The following is a 25,188-nucleotide window of genomic DNA, read 5'->3' as shown; positions in this document are numbered from 1 at the left end:
TTTGGTTTTTGGTTTTTCTCTGGTACCAGGAACCGAACTCACGACCTTGCGCTTGCCAGGCAGGCGCTTTTGCCGCTGAGCTAAATCCCCAGCCCTACTTTCCTGAGATTTGATGGGAAGAGACAATGTCTCCTGGGGTCTTCAACTGTGACGACTGCATAAGCTAGAGCTTCCTGCTGCCACAGCTCCCTTATACCTGAATGGATATATCTGCAGGAAAAGAGGGTGATATGAGCATATAAGAAAATGCAAAGGTCAGTGGGGATGTGAGGGAAAAAAGAACCAGTTGACAATATCATTTGACTCCCTGGAGCCCCAGAACGCAGTGACACCACTGAACTTGTTAGCTTCAGGAACCAGCAATGTCCTGTTTGGACTTAAGCCAGTTTAAATTGATTTTCTGCTCGTTACATCCGAAAATGTCCTGAGTGAAAGAGAATTGCCTGTCATTCACTCATTCATTCATTCACTGACAGGAAAGACACCGTCTCAGGTGCACAGGAAGCAGAGCTGAGCAGAGGTCACGGATAAGTGGTTGCAGAGAGAACACTCAAGACAAGCGCGGTGAGAGCCACCCGGGGGGGCCCCGGGGAGCCGGGCACCCTCCCCAGACAGTGCCGAGAGAGGGGACAAGAGCTCCTGAACCGCTTGGTTTTGCTCCCCGGGATTTCCTTTTGTTTCTTTGCTCAACAGCCACCACTGAGCCTGTAATCCCAGCACACAGGAGGCTGAGACAGGCTGGGCTGCAAGGCGAGACCCTGTCTCCAACAAGCAACAAAGCCGTGATTGCTGCTACTTAGAGGAAATAAAGGTATATGTCATTCTTCGCTCTTGAGAGAAAACGCTGAGCCCTCCAGTACTCAGACTGACGTGTTCCTCGCTAGCTGTTGGCACAGCCTGGGGGCCAACCGCTGCCTAAAACCAGTCCGAAGAGGCCCCTTGAGGCCCGCAGGGCTCAGCTCACCCGCCCCTGCCCCAGCACCGTGAGGCCCCGTGTAAGACAAGAGGCTCACCGGCCCGTAGCAGCGGGGAGCCCCATGATGGCACGAGGGTGCCAGCCTCACAGGTCTCCCCGCACCAGCCGGGAGGAGCAAGCAGGAGGGAAAGCCACCCCTCAGAGCAGCCCGGTTCCCACACCCACAGCATCCTGGAGAAAGCCTGAGGAGCAGCGTGCAGGCACAGGGCTTCCTGTCTGGCCAGAAGGTACCCTGAGCCCTACAGAGAGCCCCCATATCGCCAGGGGGACCCCATGCGGCCCACGCTCCTCACCCCCAAGCCTCTCCTCCCTCTCCAGGCCACCTGCCCTGTGTGTCCTCTTGTGCCATGACCAGAACGGTCCCCCCGGGGGACCCTGAGCACCCATGTCTCCGGGCTGTTGTCCGCACCGTCACTCCCCAGTCCCCCTTTCCAGAGCTAACTCCTCAAGGCAGCGCTTCCCGACTGTGCGGGAGACAGACACACAGACACACGGACAGCCAGGGGGAGGAGACACATGCCCGCCTGCACACAGGCACTCAGAGCCAGCCAGGTGCACCAGGTGCACACGCCAGACGCCCTGCGAGCACACGGGCACACACAGGCACATAAGGACACACAGATGTGCATGCAGCAGAGGCGGTTCTGGGTGCGAGGAGCAGCAGACCCAGGGTCTGAATGCCACCTCACAAGCAACAACACCAAGGCCCAGCAGGGACTATATCACAGTCCCCTGACCAGATGTGCGGGGTCAGTCAGGTCCAAACTGCAGCTCCTCCCTAGATCTCTCTTTTGTGGGTTCCTCCTGCCCCCCGACAGATGCTTCACAGGGAGGGCTCAGAAACACCCAGCTCTTGATGGCTTTGGCCATTTTCTACACCTCTGAGAATCCCTAAAATGTGAGGTTCCTCGGGACTCCACCCCAGGCCCTCTTCTTTCCTTGCTGCACCTCTCTCAGTCACTGTAGCGGTCAGCTAGTGCTGCCTCATGCTGCGTAACAAATAGCAAGATCTCTGCCATGCACCTGCAGGCACGTGTGCAGTTCATGCAGTCATGGGGCGCAGCCAGGTCTGGCCACGGCAGCCTGCGTGCATCTCTCAGCTCTCCTTGGACCCGCAGAGTGGCCAGAGCATGTTGTTCTCACAGCACTGATAAAAGCACAGGAAGAGGTCTGGAAGTGTCAGAGCCCCTGAAAGCCTCGGCTTGTAACAGGCACTGTCTCCTCTGCCTTGTTCCAGGGCCAAAGCAGACCATGGGGCCAAACCCGAAGTCCAGGGGCTGGAAAAGACAGGGGTTCAGGGGAGGAGCCTGAGAAGCCAGGCGCACAGGGTGCAGGGTGGGGAGGGGTGGGGCCACCATGGATGGATCTCAAACTCTGTCCCTGGCCCAGGCCGCTCTCCAGGGCATCCAGTGAAGTGCTGATGCAGAAGGATGTCCCCGTCCAACTCCCAGCACAGAATGCACAGTAGATACATAGATATGCAGGTCGGGGGAAGGCCCAGAAAGTCAGAGACAGCAGCAGCTGGGACACTGTTGGCTGAAAATGGCAGAGGAACCCACTAACATGGCTTTTAAAGAAAAAAGAATTTGCTTTCTCTCATCAGAAATAGAAAGGCGGCCCCTGACAGCCTGGTTTGACAGCTCCATGGAACAAGTGCTGGAATCTGCAATTGTCTTCGTCCTATTGCTCACAAAATGGCTGCCTTGTCTCTGGCTATCACATCTGAGTTCAGATCATGATAGAGAGCCAGCTGGGAAGGCAACAAAGAGGCTGCAGAGGGGAGAGTGAGTCAGGACCAGCCAGATAAGCAGAAGCAGGGGGGCTCCGGGGAGGTGTCAGAGGAGGAGCCCTGCAATCGGATCCGCATTTGGGGAAGGATGGTTGTGGTGGCCGAGTACTGAGTGGAGGGAGAGGCGGGTGGGGACAGGGACTCACCGCGGGCAGGGGCGGAGTGAGAGGGAGGCCGCCAAGCAGGGGGAGCTGCACCAGGCTGGGGGTGTGTGGGGCTCGGCACCAGCCCATGACATAAGGCGTGCAGCTCCTCCAGGCGGCTGCCGCTCCGCTATTTCCTCTAGAGAGAGAACCAAAAAATGTACACATCAGGAAAAGAAAAACCTGTATAAATATTTTGATACTAAATTTATGAAGATATCCTGAGATTGATCCCGGTTCCCTTCGGCCTCTACAGTTACACGGGGTGCTCACAGTGGTGGCCGTTAGTGCCCGACAATTCTCAGTACAGCAAACTGCAGAGTGCAGATATATTTTTTGGCAGAATATATATATATATATATATATAGTTTTTTTTCCAAAAGATGCCAGACAAGGATTTCTTTTCCTTCCTAAAAGGAAGTCACAGGTCTGAAAGGGAATCTGAGAGGCTTTGGTCTTCTCTGGTGAACTTGCTCTGGAGAAGTTCATGGAGTCCCGTCCTCCAGTCCCAAACTCAGCTCCCTGGACACAGCCAGCAGGGACCTGCTCCGGCTACGGCCTTTCTCACAAGAAATAGCCACCATTCACTGCAGCCAGAGATACGAGAGCATTAAATAATTCCGTGTCTGTGCTTTCCACCTCCTACCCCTCTCTCTTCCAGCAGACCTGGAAATGCCTTTAGAAGGAAAGAAAACTCCGCGCTAGACGGAGGCCCGACCCTGTGCCCAGCGGCCGCTGCGTCGGGCCCCCTCGCGGGGTTGAGTGGGCACCGGGGCCAGAGGAAGGGGCCAGAGAAGGTGTCCTCCTCCCAGCCACGCCTTTCCCAGAAAGAGAACTCAGACACCGGGGGCCTCGAGCTTGCCAAAGACCCCTGGGCCCCTCCCCACACAGACACGTATACCCTGGGGCCATCGGGCTCTCTGAGGCCCAGGGGCTGCGACCCCTGGCCCCTGACTGGGCCGCTTAGCAGCTGCCCAAATACATCCACGTCAGAGCTCTGCTTCCATCTCCAGCTTTTATTTTCTTTTTCTTTGTGTGTGTGTATGTGTGTGTGTGTGTGTGTGTCTTTTGGGACAAGATCTCGCTAGGCAGTTCAGGCTGGCCTTGAGCTCACTTTGAAGCCTAGGCTGGTCTCAGACCCTCAGCAATCCTCCTGCCTCAGCCTCCCGAGTGCTGGGATTACAGGCGTGCGCCACCATGCCCTCTGTCTCTGGCTTTTCTGTGCCCGGCTCCTGTGCCACTGCTCTGAGGAGAGCAGAGATCTTCACTCTCCCCTTCTAAAGGCATTGCCAGAGCACAGTTGATCCTTGGCTTTGGGGTCCGGGGAGTCGTTCTTAAAGGCCTCTCCGCCCCAGGGCAGGGACGGGCACAGGAGGGTCTGCAGGAGCAGCCGGAGCCACAGAGACCCAGGCATCTCCCGTCCGGGAGGCCGTGCCCGGGTGGGAGGGCTGGACGGAGGCCAGGTTGCCCACATGGGCTACTGGACCAGTCTCGGCCTTGGGGCAAGTCTCAACTGGAAAAGCACAATATGGACATTTTCGAAGGAGAACCGTGCCCTTAAAGTGGACCGCAGTGGTGAGTGTGTGAGTCTACTAACAGTCATTGCCCGGTACCCTCAGAACGGGTCTCGCGCGGCTGGACAAATCTGGGACCAAAAAACAACAACAAGAAGTGTACCTTGTTGAAACATTTCAAATACATAAATATCCCAGCCCCCAGAACAACCAAGAACGAGGCGTTTTCCTGTCCCGCGGAGGGGAAGAGCTCTCAGGAACACCGAGGAGCTCCAGAGGGTGAAGCCAAGCCGCTCCTCACTGAAGAATGCCGGCCGACCAAGGAGCTGGGGGCAGAAGAATTAGTGCCTCTTCCCACAGGCTGGTGCCCGTCAGGGGTATCGACGTAATCACAGCTAGACAGAGGCAAACCCCACTGAGGTACAGTTCACACCATGGGAGGGCTCAGATCAAAGGCACCAGCAGGCAGGCATGGCGGCTTATCCCTGTAATCCCCATACTCGAGAGGCTGAGGCAGGAGGGTCACTGTGAGTTCAAGGCCAGCCTGAACTACTAAAAAATGTGATTGACAAGTGTCAAGGAATCCAAGGAAATGTCAGATTCCCCGGGGACTGCAGGGGGAGCAGAGGATGGTGCCGCTGCTTGGGAGTTACTGCCTGACCCAGCACTTCCGCTCCACTCTTAGCATATAGCCTTTTGGAATTTAAATTCTACGTAAAAACCAATCCACATGCATTTATGACAACGTTGTCCAAAAGTAGGGTCGGGAGGGGGCCACTGCCCAGGGTGAGCAGATAAACAGAATGTGGTAGATTCAGCCACACAAAGCGAGGAAGTAGTGATGTGCCCTCGAGTTCACATAACCTTGAAAACACTCGGCTGAATGAAAGGAGCCAAACACAGCCCATATCAATTCCATTTATGTACAATATCCATAATAGGTGTTTCCATAGCAACAGAAACCTAATCAGTGGTTGTCGGGGGGGAAGGGTGGGGGGAGCGGTTGCCAGGGACCCGGGGGTGGGAAGTGACTGGTTACTGAGCTGGGCTCTCTTCGGCGAGCGAGGCGAGTGCTTGGGAACTGGAGGGCGGGGGTCGTTGTACCACCCACGCGGAGCTTCTGAATTGGACACTTTGAAGGGGTGAACTGTGTGACAAGGGAATTATATCTCAGCGGAGCTGGGGTTTTTAGTAAGGTGGACGGGAGGACAAACCCTGGATGAATCCACTCCTGGAAGGTCCCGAGAATCATTGAATGAATGGAGAATGGGAGAGAAAGGGGTTCCAGGAGGGGCAGGAAAGGCTACCCGGGAAGTTCGTGTTCAACTCCTTCTGTTCGCTTGTTTTTTGCCTGTTTTGTATGCGGTGCCGTCATTGGGCAGGGTCTGCAGTCCCTGAGGCCAAAATAAGGAACTTCACCACCTCTTTTAAAAGAAATTTGTAGGGGCCGGGGATATAGCTCAGAGGCACAGCTCCTCCTGTCAAGTGTGAGGTGGCGAGTTCGATTCCTGGTACCAAAAAGAAAAGTTTGTAACATGAGTAAGCTGCTCTAGTCTCGAGAACAGTACAGCCTGGCCAGGTGTGGCTGCACGCATCTGTAATCCCAGCCCTGGGGAGGCTGAGGCAGGAGAATCATTGTGAGTTCGAGGCCAGCCTGGGCTACAAAGTGAGCTCAAGACCAGCCTGAACTGCATAGCGAGACCCTGCCTCAAAAAGACAAAAAAAACAAAACAAAACAAAACAAAACAGTGCAGCCTGAAGCAAGCCACCTGGGTGAACTGTTAGGCAGAGGGGTTTTGCATGACATTCAACCTTCCCAGGGTAGAAATAAACCCGCTGCAGCGGCTGGCACCCTCCTCCCTTCTCCTCCTCCTCCTCCTTCCCATCAGGAGAGAGGGCTCCACCTGGCCTGTTTTCTGTAAAAAAATAAATAAATAAAAATAAAATAAGTTTGTACATTTGCTGGCTTCCATCTCGGAAAACGAATTTTCAGGCTGCGCCAGTGAGGGAGAAGGGGGAAGGGCTTAATCGGGGAGGAGGTGGGCCGCCCAGGAGAGCTGGGGGCGGGGCTCTGAGAAGTGGGGCCCGTGCAGCTGGGAACTGGGGATCTTTCCAGTGTGTGCGGAGGTGGGGGTCTGTGGAGCTCAATAACCTGCAGTTTTAGTCTTCTCTAGTGGGTGAGAGAGCATGGCCCGCCCCTCGCGTGAGGGTCTGATCACATGGGAAACGCTGAAGAGATGACCTCAGAAAAAAAAGAGATGACCTAGGTGAAAGTGGATGTGGAGGTGTACGCAGGGGCTGGGCAAACCTATGTGTACTGAAAGGGAGTTGCCCAGGCTTACTATGCTTTGGGAGAAGAGGAAGGAAAGGAAAGGAAAGGAACGGAAAGGAACGGAAAGGAAAGGAAAGGAAAGGAAAGGAAAGGAAAGGAAAGGAAAGGAAAGGAAAGGAAAGGAAAGGAAAGGAACGGAACGGAACGGAACGGAACGGAAAGGAAAGGAAAGGAAAGGAAAGGAAAGGAAAGGAAAGGAAAGGAAAGGAAAAAAGAAAAGAAATTGGACTTGTGTCTTGAAGCTGCAGTTTTTCTTAAAAGTGTGATTTTTTTAAATCTTGATTTCCTTGTCTCTTTTCTACCTAGTCTTCACTTCTGCTACCCTATATCTGTACAGGGGATTGAACTCAAGGTCTCTGCACTGAGCTAGTTGTTTTGTTTTGTTTGGATTTTTAATTTTGGACAGAGTTTTGTGGCTTTTTTTGTGGGTTTTGGGGGGTTTTTTGGTACCAGGAATTGAGCTCAGGACCTTGGGCTTGCCAGGCAGGCACTGTGCCGCTGAGCTATATCCCCAGCCCAAAGACAGGGTTTTGCTTCATTAATTACTGTTAAATGACTCATGCTGGCCTTGGACTTGCTACACTCCTGCCTCAGCCTCCCAGAGTGCTAGGATTACGGGCATGCACCACCGCACCTGGCTTGTGCTCAATTCTTAGAGATGCAGCAGTCTGTGGACGGATGGTGCTGATGGCTGGAGGACAACGTGAATGCACCTAAGGGCAGTGAGCTGTACTCTTAAATGTAGCTGGGAGCTGGGCTCCATCGTGCACACCTATAATCCCAGCCCTGGAGAGGCTGAGGCAGGAAGATCCCCATGACCTCAAGGTGGTTGCATCCTCCTGCTTGGGCACCCCCCCTCCCTCACCAACCCATCTTCCTCTTCCTACTTTGCTGGCTTTTACCTGAGTCCTGGGTGACTTCTCTGTGAGCCAAAGTCCTGTTTCCAAGGCCACCGCTTGCTCCAGACCTGCACAGCCAGCCCCCTGCCAGGAGTCCCAGCTGTGTGTGCCCAGAATCACACTATCTGCTGGTAGCCCCCAAACACCCATCAGCTCAGAGCCTGTAAATGTGCTCTTATTTGGAAAAGAGGTTTTTGCAGATAGGATTTAAGTAGCAACGGCATCAGCTCCCCCGGCTCAGTCAGAGTGGCAGGCACCTTGGCTGGAGTCCCTAGGCAAGAGGAATAAATCAGATGCGGGAGGTTAAATATCACACGGTTTCTCTGAACCCAGTATGCACATAAAAGAGCAAAATAAAAAGGTGACAGGAAAGGGAAACAGACTTTGTGGAGACAAGGGGGCTGGGGATGGGGGCTGCGGATGAGGGGTGTGAGGGAGGGAAAGTAGAAAGGACCAAGAGTGAAATGGGGATTTGTTTTTGTTTCCTGTGTTTTGTTTTTGAAACAGGGTCTCGCTATGCAGCCCAGGCTGGCCTCGAACTCACGGCGATCCTGCGGGGCATGTGCCACCACACCTATCAGCTAAGACTGATGTGTTTAGGCCCCAATTCTTCACAAGGAATGCATGCACTACGTGCTGCAAACGTGCTAAGAAAAACATGTTTTTAAAAAAGAGGCAGGCATCTTTCCGGATTCTACTTTGCGCGCCCAAGCCTGCAGCTCCAGGCCTCACAAGACGCTGTCCCTCCCCGGACGTCACACCCTGGCCTGGCCACTGTCCCATGTCCCCTGGACACGGTGATCCCCTTGGGATGGCCATTTCTTTTTTTTTTTTTTTTTTTTTTAATTTTAAAGAATAAAAGAAGGATAACATAATAATAGGGGGGACTTAGCAAATTACAGACAAAATGGTAGGAAATTATCAATGGTTATCATTTTACATATTATTGTCTACAAAATAGTTTCTCAGGCAAACAAATAGACAAATAATACTGAGTTACAGACAAAAGAGGTAGGAGATTATCAAGAGTTGTTGTACTATACTTTGGTATCTTCAAAGTGGCTTCTAAAGAAAATAAATAGAGCTATACATGAGTGACCTACTGAAAAATCATTAACTCTTCTCAATGGTTGTTGTAGGAAACACATAATAATAAACATACATCCATTTATGAAATAGGATAGGAACATTACAAACTTTACACAGTTATGGATAGATTAGTAGGAAAATATCAATGGCTGCTGTAATACGTGGTGGTATCTTCAGAGTGGTTTCTCAGGAAGACAGAGATATGCAAGAGGGACCTATTAAGGAGTTACAGCCTAAGGGTTGTCAAAAATAGCATATTACCTCCTCACCAGTGACTCCTTTCACTGAGGTATGATGGCTGGAAGGAAGGCCAGGATTGAAAAGAAGGACCGAGAGACTTGCACCTGTGTCTAGCAACAGGCTGTTTTCTTGTTCCTCCATAGTCATGATTACCCAGGGCTCCTCGATGGAGATGACGGTCTGGGCAGAGGGAGAAGGCAGACCATGCCCCAAGCCCTCTCATTCCTGTTGGACTAACTGGTAGCATGGGTCTGAGCTCTGGGGCCTGGGATGGCCATTTCTAGCCGAGTCCTTTCTCTTCAAGGCTGCGAGCTTTGGGTCTCCAGCCTCTGCCTCTGCCTTGGGTGGGAATAAAAAATACCTTACGCAGTTGTTACAAGCACCAAGTGAGCTATTTGATAGCACAGACAAAATCAGACCTATACATTTTTCAATTATTTAAATATAATCCTCACACCACACATAGGATGTGCCAGATGTGAAATCCACTGAGACTTGTAGAAAGCCAAGGATAAGTGACTGATTTCTTCGAAAGTGTAACTTGGCAAAAACTGTGATTCCAACGCATGCTCCTTTGACAGCCCAACCCTGCTCTGCCTGCGTGGCTTATCTTTTCCTAAAGAAAAGGAATGGGGAGGGGCTTCAGCTCCAAACTACCTAAGGCAGCTGGTTCTGTCTTTCTTGCTGCACCTGCTACCCACCGCCTAGCTCGGGGACAGGGATCGTAATTCAAATGCTCATTAGAGCTGCAAAAAAAGTCCTAGGGTTTTTAAAGTGCATTTGACCTCTAACGCTGGCTGCCTGTGAGATCATAATGGGTGAACCCTTGGAGGAAGACTTTGGAGACGGTTTCTAAGTTTTTATACTATGAATTGGATGTGAAAATATGATCCACATGAAGTTCCAAGGTTTTTTTCAATATTTTAAATTGTGCAAAGATAAAGACAGCACAAAATAAACAAGAGTGGAAAATCCTCTAGATATAAGGAAAAAGAGAAAATTAAGAAATGCAGCAGGTTCCGCAACTTGGACCAGGATTGGTGGAGGTCTTAAGTTTACACCTAAATCAACTTTCCAGCGGGGTGAGTTGATCTGCGGTCTCAGAGCGCCACCTGGTGGCTACTGTGGCCGCTCAGCCGAGACGGCGGTTGCAACAGCGCCACCTGGCGGAAGCCGACTCCGGGCCAACCCGGAAGCGTGTTCTTTCTGACTCTGAACTGAGAGCGCGAAAAAGTGCTCAGGACCTGGAGGCGAGTCCTGGCGGTCGCAGGGAGGAGGTGGTCGTGGGGTCCGAGTTCCTCTCGTCCATCCTCATTCTGCACAGCCTGGTGCTGCCTGGCCCGCCTCCCCGTTCCCAGGTGGGCTGTGGCTGAGCCCCCCATGCTCTGGGAACAGGTCCTTGTCAAGGGAAGACAGGCCCTGGAGGAGCAGATCCCTCGACTGGGCCGCCAGGGAGGCCCCGAGCAGGCCGGCTACACAGCCTCAGCCCCACCCAGGCTACCCTCCAAAGAAATGTGCAGACTGAGTTCCCACGGCCCTACCCCACAGAGGGGACCCGCCCGCAAGCCGGCAAGGTGCATGCCGGCAGGTGCTTGCCCACACCGTGACACTCTGCCGCTAGTGCTGTGTGTCCCTGGGTAAGCTGCTGGCCTGCTCTGAGCCCGTTTCCTCAATGACAGACGGCTGCAGAACAGAACTTGCTCAGGACTGCTCAGGACCCCAGAGTCCCTGGGAATTTTTTAGGACAGCAGAATCTCGGGCTCTGCCCCAAATCCTTGAACTTAGACCCTCAGGGTGGCGGGGCCAGCAACGCACTCAACAAATCCCCTCTGTTCATGACTGCTCTAACACCACCTTCGGGAACTCCTGGAGAAGTTTTCTGTTTTCTTCCTTTTTTATAGGGTTTTTTTTTTTTATTTCAATTCTGCTGTTAAACAGAATTGCCTAGTGACCCTGAAGTTCCCCGCCTAGGTGTACACCCAGGAGAATTAAAAACAAACCCACAGCAGTCCTCACGCACCGATGCTCGTAGCAACGCCGCTCGCGAGAGCCAAAGGTGGAAACAACCCACCTGCCCGTCAGCAGAGGGATGGGCCGGTGACTACACCACGGAATATTATTCAGGCATGAAATGAACAGAGTAAAATGCCATAGGGTGGGTAAAATTCGAAAACATGACACTAAGAAGTCAGACACAAGAGTTCAAATAGTATATGGTCTGACTTAAGTGAAATTACAGAAAGGGGCTGGGGATTTAGCTCAGCGACACAGGGCCTGCCTGGCAAGCGCGAGGTCGTGAGTTCGATTCCCGGTACTGGAAAAAAAAAAAAGAAATGAACAGAAAGTGCACAGCCATAGAGACAGAGGTGGACTGGTGGTCATTTAGGGGTAGAGGGAGACTGAGGGAGATGGCTGTGAACGGAAAAGAGGCTTGGGGGTAGGTGATAAAATATTCAGGAAATAGACAGGGGCTGGTTGTGAATATACTAAATGTCACAGGCGGTCAAGTTCGTGTGTCTCTCCCACATTGCAAAGGACGTGTCAGTCCTCCCAGGTCACAAGTGTGTAAGGCAAGCCCGCCCCTGCCACAAGCAGTGTTAGTTTGGGTCTTTGGCAGCAGCTTCTATGCTCAGATACGCGCACACGTTTATTGGGTTTGCCTCCACGTCGGAGCTCAGCAAGCACACGTGCGTCTCCTAGGCAACTTGTCGCCCCCCGCGTGACAAATCACACACACCCCCTCATGACTGTCCCTTGGCCTCTACATACAGATCGAGCCGTTTAATAGCTGCCCGGCGTGCCCCCTGCGTTCCCCTGGTGGGTGTCAGAAGGGTTTCCAGGCACTTGTCACCGTGAGCGGCCGTCCCTGACCTCGGGCAGCATGTCCTGCTCTGTACCAGGCTCTACAGGATGATTTACACAGCGGAGGTGGCTGGGCTTGGTCGGGACATCAGGACACTGGTCCCGGCCTGCTGCCCGAGAGTCATCTCACAAGGTGCAGCACCCTCAGGCCCCCTGTGCCGTGTGGGGACGCATAAACGCGCCCAGGCCCTGCCCGGAAGGGAGCAGGATTCATCCTTTTTCTCCTTGTGAACTGAGGCCGCTCGGCCACCAGGAGGGGCCATGGTAACGCTTTGAGATTTCTTTGCCAGCCAGGTGGTGGAGCCGCTCGTCAGAGCTATGGGCGGGGAAGACGACGCCGCAGGTCCTCTGGGAGGGGTCTCGAGACCCTCGTGTGCCCCCCACTGTGTGGCCATGTGCCGGCTGGGCGACAGCTCCAGGGTTCAGGCAGAAACGCCCACCTGCGCGCCCCACTGCGGAGCCGGCTCTTGAGTTTTCTGAGTGGCGCAGTCTGCGGCAGCTCTGACATTTGCGATGAACACAAACATCGGTGTTTTTCTAAATGTTAATGGGTTTCTGTGCCCTCTGCTGGCTGCTCCGGCAGGCAGTGCGCACTGCGGAGGCAGAGCCTGGTGACTGGAATTTTCCTCTTCCCCGGGAGCTTGTTTTCCTCCCTGCAGAACTGGCCTGGCGTTTCGAGTCCAGAACTCACTTCTGCGCACGCTGCTGAGAAAGCCCTGCGCGTGCTCTCAGAATCAGCAAGTGGAAGGGAAATTATTTATCTCTCACTTGGGGGAAGGATTAGTTCTAGATGGAGACTTATTGTAGAAGAATTGAGGAGGCTCTCTGGACTCAGGGAATGTATTGATTCCCAGTGAGTAAACATTGTAAGCAAATTAAATGGTGGTCGTAATAATAATGATGATGGCCGCTGTTTTTCAAGCCTGTGCCCGGCATTTAATCCCTCCGGTGACAACAGGGCACAGGCTTTATTATCCAAACATGACACAGGAGGAAACTGAGGCTCTGAGAGGTGTCACGTGGTCGACAGCAGAGGGAATTCTGACCACAAGGCCAGGCCTGTGCCAAGCGCCGCGGGTCCTGAGGGCCCTATTCCCAGGGGTCGCACCCCGGCAGCCTAGAGAGGGGCAGGGTGCCGCTCACACCGTGCGTGAGGCAGCCGAGGTTCTTGGCCACACCCCTGACCCGCCAGAGACTCGAAGCAAGAGCGTGTGGGCTCGGCCCGCGAGCCGCGTCGCTTCCCCAAGTCTGCGCTTGCTGTGGGTCTGAGGGGGCGACTGGCCGGTGGCCTGAGGTGTGGGAGACAAGCTAGCCCAAGCTGCCACTTGCTCCGCGTTGACATAAGAAAAGCACGGACAGCAATTTGCAAGGGGGTTCAGGGTAGCAGTGCAGGGTCAGGGGCACCCGTACTCCCCAAAGTATGAGCCCCTGAGCTGAGAGGTCGCTGGGCAGCTGCCTGAGCCCGGGAGCATCGGAGTCTGTGGAGGGGGGCGGGGACCGTGGCAGGAGCCCGCCCTGGCACGAAAGGGCCCGAGGAGAGAAGGCAAAGTGCCGCAAGCCTGGTGGGGCCAGAGCCCCAGCTGCTCAGAGGTCCCCTGAGAGGCCAAGAGTCTGGAGCAGCAGGTATGGAGAACAACCTCCAAGCAAACATCTCGTGAAGCAGCTCCAAAATACAGTGGCGCACATCGCAAGTCAGGTGTGCTTCAGTGGCGGCGATCCTCTTAGAGCCTTGAAAGGACAGGAACAGCCGGCCACAGCACGCGTGCCGTAGGCGCGCCACCGCAGGTGCACGTCACACGGACCGACTTCCACTCGTTGGGGAGGGTGTTGGGGAGGGGTGGGATATTTGATCCTTGTTTTAGCTTTTATGGTGCTGAGGCTGCCGCCCAGGGCCCAGCACAAGAGAGGCAAGTGCTCTGTCATTGAGCTACACCCCAAGCCACAAGCAGGGTGTTTAGATTGAATAAACTGGGGCTGGGGATTTAGCTCAGTGGCACAGCGCCTGCCTGGCAAGCGCAAGGTCATGAGTTCAATTCCCGGTACCAGGAAAAAAAAAAAAAAAAGATTGTCTAAACTGAAGAGCACCCAGCTCCTAGGAGTATGTTCAAATGGCCCTGCACAAACACTGACCCAAACATCACCATAGAGAGCCTGGAGCTTGCCCAGGGTCTAGCCGAATTGGGGCCATGTAAAGACATAGTGCTTGCCCCCCAAGTTGTGGGTCTGGGTGCCAGGCACTCGGCTCTCCCAACAACAAAGACAGCTGAGCTGTCCTCATGCCAGACACACGACCTGGACTGAAGCCACCAGTTAAAAGGGGGCCCGTGCCACCCCAGCACCAGCTCTTTCGTTGCGTGAACCGGCCCGTCAGGCTGGGCTATCGCATGTCTGCCTATTGACACTAGAGTGCGTACATCTGCCAAAAGCAGAATCTCAGTTTTGACACTGTTGATGCTAAACTATTTTTTTGCGTGACTATGATTGTCAAACAGATTGCTGAGCTGGGCACAGCCACGTAGACTGTGTAAGACCACGTCGTCGACACAGACCTTCCTTGCTGTGACAGCAGGAAACACGGCCCATTAGTTTAAAAGCCAAATCCAGTTACCGGGATGTGAGCGGTTTCAAACAGAACTCCGACGCAGAGAGACCTTTGCCACGCATCTCGGCTACGGAAGACGTGCCAGGATGTGGTCTCAGGAACCGTAAACCGCTGGGGAGGCGGGGGCGACATGGGTCACCCCACAGCGGCCACAGTTGTTTGCTGGCTGTGGCTTCGGAGCTGTGAATCCTCCCTAGGGAACTTAGGTTGTGTCTGGTTCTTCTCCCAGCGAAGCAAATCAAGTGTGACGGCGACCGGCAGTCCCCTGGGAGAGCCTCCTTTCATACCTTACTTCGGTTTGCAAAACTTCAGGCTGACACTTAACGCGGAGGAGTTACACTATGAGAAAGCTAGGCTTCCGCTCTGGAAGCGCTCAAAGGATCTGGCGCTCTTTGGCTCACCATCCGGCTGCCACGGGTGCCAGCCTCCCCTTCCCTCCTGTGTGGCAGCCCTGGCTGTCCCCCCTCGAGCCAGGGGACTCTGGTGTAAGGTTTCGTAGGTCTGAGGCCTGAGTTAAGGGTAGATACCCGCAGGGGGTCTGCCCAAAGGCGAAGGTGGTGGAGGAGGGGGAGAAAAGCTCTGGGAGCGCTGCTGGGGACAAGTGGAGGGGGCGGCCAGCTCGATTTTCCCCTCTGGGACCTCTGTCTCCGGCACTGCTTCCTTCACACTCGGTGCCAGCAAGTCGCCCCGCAGCAAGGGGGAGAAGGTGTGGAACCACGTCCCGCCCCCCACGTCACTGCCGCTCCCCACTCTGTCAGTAAGTAGACCCCTCAGAGATGGCTCGGCCAAGTTTCCGGAACATTACCAGCCTGGGGAGCATTTAATTCCATGGGTTTCACCCACTGAAATTCACAGCCCACACAACGCACGACCTCCCGACATCCGCCGCACTTGTTTTGTACAATAACAATGGTGCTATTATCATTATTGTTATTACTCCTATTATGCTGGTGCATCCGACGGTCTCCAGAAGGGAGAGAAGGTAATTGATTTCCCAGCACCCCCCACAGTGTCATTGGATACAATGTACAAAACAGCTTAGGATGCAAGGCAGGCACCAGCGCCTGCTAGGTCTGTCGCAAATTGCTAAGTGAACGCCGACTCCTGCTTCCAGCACCCTCCCGGAGCCCATGGCAAACAGGACAGCACACCGGGGTGTGAGTCACAGGGGTCCTGTGTTTCTGCTCTGATGACCGCGGTGGGGGCCTCGGTGGGGTTGAGCTGCAGAGAGCCCCCCAGTGCACCCCGGCGGGCAGCCTTTCAGGAGGAGCCGCTTCGGGACCCCCGTGGACCCCAGCTCGGCACTGTCTGTCTGAAGAACTTCTTCACGGCCAGCTCGCTGCGGCCCTTGGCCCCCGACTTGGCCAACCAGTATAGGAGGAACATGCGCCGTTCACTCTGCTTGCGGTGCAGGCGGCGGGCGGTGGCGATCGGGGTCTCCCCGTGGGCGTCCTTGTCGTGGATGGAGGCCCCGTGCTCCAGCAGGAGAGTGATGCAGTCCAGGCGGCCCATGGCCGCGGCCACGTGCAGGGCCGTCCTGCCCACCGGGGACCTGCCGAGGCAGCTGGCTCCTGGAAGACAGGAGAATGGGTTGGGCCGTGCCGGCCAGGACCCTTGTCATCCGAGATGCTCAGCGAGCCGGGCATGGGGGAACTCGGGCACTCTGGGAGGCTGAGGCAGGAACATCCCAAGTTTGAGCCAAGCATGGGCAATTTAGCAACTTAGCAGGACCCTGCACCAAAATTTTAAAAAGGGCTGAGGATGTGACTCAGTGGGAAGGTCCTGGGCCCAGTATTGATCTTTCCCTTTCTCACCCAGCATTTTCCTATTCCACCCCAGATTCCAGTGACACCTGCCTCCTAGTTGCCCTCCAATAGGCCTCGCTCGGCACCCTCCGCAGGCCCTTTGCACGTGCCATCTCCCTCGCAAACAGCACTCACCTCCCTGCCCAGGGCTCACCCCCCTTTAGGTTTCATTCACTTTCTCAAGAGACCCTTCCTTAGCCCGCCCTCCCCACGCCGCTGCCTGCATACGCTCCACAGTCTCCCCACGTCTCCGCACGCCTGCCTGTGATGGGCCGTGGGATTATTTGTAGTAAATTGCTGACTTCCTCTCCTAAACTCCAGGAGGGCAGAAACACTCCTTTTGATCAGCATGGTTTTCATCTGGGGCACATAGTGCCAGGCCTGGAGAGCACAGGCTCGGGAGAGGTGACCAACGCCCAGCCGCCTGACCCACAGACAGGTCTCTCCCTGACCGAATTCCTCACTGCCACGGGAGACAGATGGGCTCACGACAGGTGCCCTGTGTAGACTCGTTACGTTGTAGCACATACTGAGTAACAAATATCACAACACGGAAAAACAAGGCAATTCAATTAAATTCAGCTGACATTTCCGGAGCCAGCTTCTATGAGCTATGGTTGGTTGGTGAGGCGGAGTTTTAAATAGGCTCTCAGAATCCAGCACCAGCCACAGATCTCCTCCCAAGCAGCGCCAGCAGAGGAGGGCAACTTTGCAAAGCCGGCTGTCATTTTCAACAGTGCTTTAAATACATCACAGTTCTATCAGAGAGAAAATGACTTTTTATGAGCTTAAAGGACGGCTGGGCTGCGGAAAGCCCGTACTTCATCTTCTAACAGAACGGAGCAAAGGCGGCGGAGGGGGCAGAGAACACAGCGGCAGCACCCTTCCCGTCACAGAGGTTTATGGGCCCGACACATGGCCTTGTCATCCAGCCGCCAGCCCAGGCCAGAAAGCGGCAAAGAGCAGGTGGACAGAGGCGGGCAAGACGGCAGGCAAGAAAGAGGAATGTGTGCGGGCACAGCGGGAATGTGCGACCTTGGAGCCCACTCCGCCTGGCACAGGCCTCCTTTCGGTGGCCTGGGCTGCCTGCACTACTGCCCGTTCGGTTTGGGATGGCTTTCTTGTTCGGTACTGTGGACTGAACCCAGGGCCTTTGCACTGAACAACATCCCTAGAACTTGTTTTTGTTTTTTGCTTTTTCTTTCTTTCTTTTCTGTCTTCTTGAGACAGGGTCTCGCTATGCAGTCCAGGCTGGCCTTGAACTCACTTTGTAGCCCAGGCTGGCCTTGAACTCACAGCCAGCCTCCTGCCTCAGCCTCCCAAGTGCTGGGATTACAAGTGTGCGCCACCACGCCGGGAAGAATGTTTTTTCTTAAAACAAAGTCTTATTAAGTGGCTAAGTTGCTCAAGCTTTCAGGCCTCTTGCCTCAGCCTCCCAGAGTGCAGGCACATGCCACCATGCCCCTCTATTGTTTTTGAACGGCCCGCATCTTAGTGGATACCGCTCCCCCGAAATATCCCACATCCAGCGAGAATAAAGGGCACTCCTCCGGAAGCTCACGCAAACTACTTTCATTCAGAGACACCGCTGGCTGAGGCTTCTGTTTCTATCGATAGACAGATACAGAGTCAGGGTCGCCCCTAAGTAGAAAGGGTGAAGAGACTTTGGAATGTCTGCTTGCTTAGGAAGCAATTTGCAGACCTGACAGCCTACCCACCACCTGCGGAGCTGCGTGGGCCTAGGGCCAGGCCAGTGTGGGCTGGGGCAGAATTCCAGCTTCGAAGAGCACAGGGTGCTCCTGGCGGCTTGCCTCCTGGGAAATGTCAAGCCAGGAAAGCCTGTGGCTGCTCTCTCTGGCTTGGTGTCCTGCATCTTCGGGAGACGTGGTTCAGAGGAGGGCATGGCTTCCAACCGGTACATCCTAAGGGCACATACATTCCTAGACAGGACCCAGACAGGGCATGAGGACTCGGCAGGGACCCTGCTGAGGGGGTGACAAGAGTCTGGTCGAGGAAGCGACTGCAGAAGAGACCCAGAAGACGTAGTACGTGCCTGCCCCCCTTGGTTTTAGCTACAGTAAGATTCGGCCACAATTACCATGTTCTAGAAGGTACCGCACAGCCTCAAAATGACCTCTGTGGGAGCCGATGTACAGCGCCACAAAAGCCCTCTGAGCGATCCACTGCTTCCACTCCGCACCCTCGAGATGTTCAGAATTTGCAGTTCGGTAGAAAGAATCTTCGGTGGTCCCGAGACAGGACAGCTGGGCAAAAGAATTGCAGTGTGGTTAATCCCAGGAGTGCTGGTCCTTCTGGAAAGCAAGGCGTGAGGGGACAGAGGCCGGCGGGGATTGCTGGGGGGAAGGTTTGCTTTGTCCTACACCAAGTCATGGTCCGTGATGGGAGTGGAGCGGTACAAATCCTAATGCTTCATGGAGAAAGCGGGAAATACCAGGGAAGGAGGGCGGAGGACGTGCAGTCAGCACCAGTCAGGCTGGGGAGGCAGGAAGGTGCTCCTGGCACGGTTTGGAAGAGAGAAAATAGCTCTGCTGGTGCCCAGGGAGAGGCGGTCAGGGCCCTTAGGCGAGCCACCAGCCTACACAACCTGGCCCCGGAGCGGAGCCCGAGAAGAAGGAAGGAAAGTCTTCCTGGAGACACAACGGATTCTGACCTTCTGATCTACTTTTGTGGCCATTATCTCCGCTGCCTTGTGGAACACTCTGAACTCACTCCCACGTGAACAGCCCAGCACAGAACCATCTCGTGGTGAATGGAGCACGGGAGGAAGGTTACGGGGTCCTCTGGGGAGGAGCTCTGCACCGGATGTTGGGGTCCAGTGGGGGGCAGCAGGGAGGAACAGAGGGGATGCAGACGCGGGACAAAGGTGATGGTCATTCTGGCTCAGGACCTCAGGCAGGAGGGAAACCAGAGCCCAGAAAGCCAGAGCCCAGGTGACGTCACTGGTGGAAGAGAGGGGACAGGGAAGTGAGCGGAGACACAGGAGGAGGGAAGGTGGGACGGTGCCGGAAGATGTGCAAACGCTGGGGCAGGACGGGACCCCCACCGCTTCCTGCCACCGGTGCTATGAGCAGAAAGGACTGCCCTACCTCTCCAGCCACCTACCCAGTCTTCCCAGGCCAAAGCCCAGCGGCCCTTGGGCTCCCTCCCAGCATGGGAGCTCCAGCTCCTCTTCCCTGCCACACCCCTTCTCTGCAAAGTGCACTTGTCGTGGGCCCGTGACTCCTCTGCCCGGATGGGTAAACATCCTGGTCTCCGTCCTCCTTCCCTGCCCAGCCCAGCGCCCACAGGGCCCAGCAGGCGGCCTGGAAACAGCTTGTGCCTGCCGCAGTCCCCACGCCCTGGACTTGCCCCGGAACGAGGTGGACGCCTCTGTCTTTGTCGCCCACAAGGCCCCAGCTCTGGGCTGCTTTGCACCAAATAATCTGGAGCTCTTCACTAGCGTTAAATTAGCTTTTCAGCTTTTTAGAATACCCGTATGAATAGAAAACGGGTTCCCTTGAGTCCTTTGAGGGGTTGGTTTATAAACCATAAAGAAGCCCAGTAAAACCATAAACTCGAAAGGAAAGGAGACACTTGATACGGGATTTGATCCTCCTGACACAGGCCCTTCTCTTTTTTCCCTGTTCTGAAGCCTTGACTCAAATATCCGTACCAAAGACTGATTTTCCTTCACAACTTATGACTGATTCACATAACATCCCTTCAGAGAAGCGTGAAAACACCTTATTGGGGTCCCCTTCCACCGCCGCCACAACCAGATCTGTCCAACCATCATAATGCCAGATACACAGAGAAAGCACTCCACCCGGTACAACATCGTGGAATCGCAGGGTAGTCTCGTCCGTTAAATCTCCTATGGAGAACAAGTTTTCCTTTAAAACGATCTGAGTATTGCAGAAAAACCATTACATTGGGTAAGAGGTTATCTGACCTTAAATATCACAAAGATAATTTTAGAATCTTGAACAAAAAGTCTCATTCGATGATTCCGCAGGAGTCTGTTTGCGTCATGAATGCTTTTTAGAAGATTAATTTGGCTCATCTCCACTAGAAGCTGGACCAAAAAAGAAAGAAAAAAACCACTCTCCAAAAAAACAATAGCTACAATTTATAAAATTCTGTAAGAATAGCTTGTCCTGTTGTGAAAAAATACCAGTCAGGAAAGTAATTTTCTGAGGTAAACTCTACAAATAAAACTACTTAAGCTTGAAGTAACTATATGTTACGGACAGAGCACAGGATACTTGCACAGGTTATATACATTCAGCTAAAATACCAACTCTGCTAAATGCTGCCATTAGCTGACTAAAGAGGTGAGAGGGACCAAAAAAAAAAAAATGATTGGATAATTCAAATGACAGCCTACAGAGGTGTTTGTCAAGCATGGTACTAGTGACATCTTGGACTAAATGATTCTGTCCTACTACCCGCAGGACATTCAGCGGCACCGCTGGCCTCTACCCAGCAGAAGCCAACAGTGCCTACCCCCAGTTCTTGCAGTCAAAAATGGTTCCAGGCCTTGCCATTGGCCACCGGGGGACAAGGTCATCCCAAAGCAGACCTGTGGTGATTTAAGAAGCCAAGGTTGACATTCACCACATCTGGATCTGGAGGCCGGAGTTTTTGTGCTTGCCGCAAGGCAGCTCATTGTGAAAGAGCAGGCTGAGCTACTCACTCGCATGGGACGGCTCCAGCCTCTGGGGAACACCGTCAGAAGCGGCGGAGAGAATTATACAAAGGACATTTTAAGAAGGGGCACTTGTACCTACTGTACCTTTTTGGCACATACCCATTTTGTGGCACGGCCCCCTACAATATTAAAGATAACCACAAAATTTGCTTCTTTCATAACCAATGGCAAGCATAACATCTCAAATCTGCCAGGGCCAAATCGTAATACATTCTGAGGGGGCAGAATTCATAAATGTTCTACTTTCGTGATGGCTCGATTCCCTTGGGCCCAGGTGCTAAGTATTACTGTGCTTCTGCTAAAAGCTGCATACCTTGATCCCCATGACAACCTTCCAAGGCCAGTGGCCCTCCGTCTGCCTGCGCACACTGAGGCTCGTCCACCACGCCTGGGCAGAAAAGCTTCCTAGCTGACTCACCTCCAGTGGCACCACACCTTCGGGTAGCCGTTCTCAGGAGGGTGGGTGTAAACTGGGGATACTGACTAGCAGACCTGTTAATGAGGACCCTAAGTGTGGTTTGAAAGCGGAGATAATCAGTAATGAGTCTAAGACAACTTGATTTCCTAACAACTGAAAATACTGAGGGAAACCTGGGTTTTCCTGAGAAACACAGGCATGAGAAGAGGTTGTGCTCCTGGAGAAGTCAGAGCACATCTGTTTTACGAAGCAGTCACTGCCTTGGGCTCAAGTACTAATTATTACCGGCTAAATAAATTATCAAAGCTGGTAACAGACGTGGAGGGTGACCCTCACTCGTGAATTTGCTCACCCCGCTAGATTTGTGCATCTCCAGATTTTCACACACATGAGCTCATTTGCTCTTCCCTCTGCAACCTTTGAGGTGGGCAGAAGAGGTGTTGGTCGATTATTTATGGGCAGTAGCCCAAATTTCTCCTTTCGACACAACAGTAACTTCTCGCTCTCTTGGTTGCCACGCATAGTAAGGGCTGCACAGCAGAGAGAGGTCAAGCTTCTAGCAGTTGCTAAGTGACTGCTAAGTGATAGCACCGTGACATCAGTGTTAAGTCAGCCCGTCTCTTTCTCTCCCTCTGAGCTTCCCTGAATTTATTGCTCAGCAGAGCTCATCAGTGAAAATAAATGAACAGAAGGGGTCCAGACATCTGTAGTTGGGGATACATAATTTTCAAATTGCTTGTTGGGGAGCTCTTAGTCAGTCCTTAATGATTCACCTCATTCCTAACATGTTAAATACAGACTAGACCCAAGACACACTTCTTGCTAAATAAAGCCTCTAAAATGCCCAAGAGCCTCTTTGGAGTACTCCTATCGGAAAATAAATATGCCATGAAAAATGCTCAGCCCACCTGAAAGAGTGCAAAGAAGGGAGTTTGGGCCTTCCCTACACATCTGAGGTTTCCTGAGTCATTTCTGTCCCCAGAGGGAAGGACAAGGAGACTCCAAGGACTTACATATGTTAGGAAACTGAGCTCAGGAAGGGCAGTGTCCGGGAGCTGGCAGAGACAGGCTCCTTCCCGACCCGCCTCCATCGCTGCCTGACTCCTGCAGTAACACAGCAGTCTCTCTGTAATATCACTTGTTCACATTCTGTGCAGCTGCCCAGGGACTTCTTTCTCTCAGTGTTTTCTTGCAGTGCTTTGTGTTGATTTCAAGTGGGTGGGGAGACGATGGAGCCCAGGGGCTTTGATCCCGTCCTCACCTCCTAAATGTTATAGAGAGTTGGGAAAGCCACATCCTCAGGCTGATGGAGGGAGAAGAGGGGCTGTAGGGTCCTTGGCCTCCCCTGGGTACCTCCCACGTGGAATTTGTCTGGATAAGGGTCTTGAGACCGTGATTTAGCAATGGTGAGCTACAGGTATTGGGTTCTGATTCTGGTTGGGATAGCTCTGAGCTCTTGGGCAAGGACACAACTTGGGCTTCTGGGTTCTGATGTAGATTGGGTTAATGCCAACATGGGGACTGAAAGGTAGACAGAATTCATCCTGGACTTGGGCTTCTGATGAAAGCAAGGTTTGCTGCCTGTTAGGGGTCTTGGTTTGGGAAGGATCTGTTCTGGGATTTCGAGTCCTTGTATGGCCAGGACTTGTCTTGGGACTTAGGGTTCTCATGTAGCCGTGTTAGTGTGGCCTCTGGGGGTTAGGGATCGGGCAAGTCTGTCTAGAGATCTGGAGTCTTCACAGTAACAGGATCTGCTCCAGGATTTGGGGGTCTTGATATAGACAGGGTTTAGTCTAGAATTTTGGATTCTGGTGTGGCTAGGTTCTGGCTAAAAGATTTGAGTTCCAAATACAAAGTTTGCTTTCAGGACTAGGGCCCTGACATAGGCAAAAACCTTGTTTTGAGTCTGGACTTTCTGAATGGACATGGTTGGCTTCTGTCTCAGAGTGCTGACATAGACACGGTTTCCGTGGAGGTTAGGAGTTCAGGTATGGGTAGCTTTGACTTGAGTTTTGGGGTCCTGTTGTGGGCAGGATTTGTCTCATTCTTGAAACCCGTATGAGGACACTAACCTTAGACTGGGGTTCTGATGTGGTGGTCATGGTGAACTCGGGGACTAGCTTTCAGATGTGGACAGCGTTGGCTTTGGGTTTGGGTGTCCAGATGTGGACAGGGCTGGCCTTGAGTTTTGGGGTCCGGATTTGAACAAAGTTCATTTTGGGCTCTGGCACCATTATGCAAAAGTGGCTGATAGGCTGGGGGGTACACACAGACGGTGAGATGGAGGCTGGGGCTCTGAATGCACACCCACTCTGCACTGAGGGCTGTGATGTGAGGACATCCGCCCTGGGTTCAGGGTTCTGCTGTGCCAGAGGACAGCTTGGAGACCTGAGGTTCAAAAGTGGCAGAATGTGTGAGACCACGGGAGCCCGAGGTGGGTGAAGTTTGCTGTGGGCTTTGGCATCCCCGTGTAGACATGCATGTGCAGGCTTCGGGTGCTGATGGTCACACAGTTAGCCTGGGGATCTGGGGCTCAGATTTAGCCAAGCCTGAACTTGGTGTGGGGGTCCTGAAGGAGGCTTTGTTTTGAGAGTTGTCCACATGTCCTCATGTGGACACGTTGCTGGAAGATTCAGGGTTCTCAGGTAGTGATGGGTTAGCCGGGAGATTTGGGGTTCAGCTTTGGGCAGCCTTGTCCTGGGCTTGGGGGGTCCCAAAGTGGGCAGAGTTTAGTTGAGTTTAGACATCCTTATGTAGACATGTTTGCTTTGGGGGCTGAGAGAAAATCATGTTTGGCCTTTGGGCTGGGGTTCAAATTTAGCCAAGTTTGCTCTGAGTTTGCAGGTCCTGCAGCGGGCAGTTTGAGTCTTAGCTTCCTTGGAGGGTCACAGTTGATGGAGAGTTTGGGATTCTAAGGTAGGGATGGTTAGCCTGGAGATTTGGGCAGGTTTGTTCTAGGTTTTAGGGTCCTGAGGTCAGGAGAGTTGCGTCACCCTTGCATGAACACAGACGACTAGAGCCACCTGATGTTCACAAGTCTGCATGACGGGTTGGGGTGTGGCCCCCTGGAGGAATTATGCAGAAGAAACTAAATACGTGAGTCTACAGAGGGTTGTGAAGTGTGATCTTCAGTGGTTCTCACTGGGGCAAGTTCGCCCTAGGCTTTCAGGTCCCTTATGAAGAGATGGGGAACTTGAAGGCTGAGGTGGGGTGTCCTACTGTGGCTTTGAGAGTTGGGGTTCTAGTATGAACAAGATTTGCTCAAGGTTGGTGGATGTCACCTAATACAGACTGTGTTGCACAAGGTTTGCTTTGAGATTTGGGGTCTAATGTCAAGTCCGTGTGTTTGGGCTTGGGAAGTCCCTATGTGGCCACAACCCCAAGTGGCTCGTCCCTCTAGGGTTTCAAGGTGGCTGGGGTTTACTTTGACATCTGGGGTCCTCTGGTAGGCAGGTTTCCCTTTGGGCCTCGGGTCAGAAATGTGCCGGATGCCCCCGGGCTTGAGGGAGCGCTGGCAAGGTAGGAAGGGTCGGGTGGGAGACACCTTGGTCCAGGTACTGCAGCCGCTGGAGGTTGAAAGGGATGCCGACCATCAGGTCCAGGTCCTCCTTGAGCTCGCGCACGGTCATGTCGCTGCGGCAGTTTGCCACTCGGAACATCTCCCCGGTCGGCTCCAGCCTCACCCGCACGAAGAAGACGTCCGGGATCAGGTCGAGCGCCTGCAGGTCGCCGGCGAGCGGCTTTCTCCGCCCGCGGACCGGGGCTGAGGGGGCCGCGCAGAGTGGCTGCGGGGCCCCGGCGCTGCCCC

General features: G+C 53.6%; 1 protein-coding gene and 1 long non-coding RNA gene across 2 annotated transcripts in view; one reads left to right on the top strand and one right to left on the bottom strand.

The window, feature by feature from the left end:
- The window catches only part of LOC106149401, a 9,718-nt gene extending 5,816 nt beyond the window's left edge, over positions 1-3,902 (top strand). Inside the window, exons 2-3 of the long non-coding RNA XR_001235556.1 lie at positions 477-811; positions 3,573-3,902. This is a non-coding gene — a long non-coding RNA (uncharacterized LOC106149401). The remainder of the gene's footprint in view (positions 1-476; positions 812-3,572) is intronic.
- An 11,457-nt stretch (positions 3,903-15,359) lies between these two features.
- Ankrd60 (ankyrin repeat domain 60) lies at positions 15,360-25,188 on the bottom strand (the record flags this gene model as incomplete). The annotated part of the gene is given in 4 exon segments (XM_005392565.2): positions 15,360-16,017; positions 18,350-18,515; positions 19,995-20,125; positions 24,925-25,188. Coding segments are annotated over 4 exon segments (872 nt in total), but the record flags the coding sequence as incomplete, so codon positions are not given.

Source organism: Chinchilla lanigera, unplaced genomic scaffold (genome assembly GCF_000276665.1).
Source record: "Chinchilla lanigera isolate Chin_1 unplaced genomic scaffold, ChiLan1.0 scaffold00044, whole genome shotgun sequence".
NCBI lineage: Eukaryota > Metazoa > Chordata > Mammalia > Rodentia > Chinchillidae > Chinchilla > Chinchilla lanigera.
Note: the sequence above shows the minus strand (reverse complement) of the source record. Positions and strands in the feature narration are given on the sequence as shown.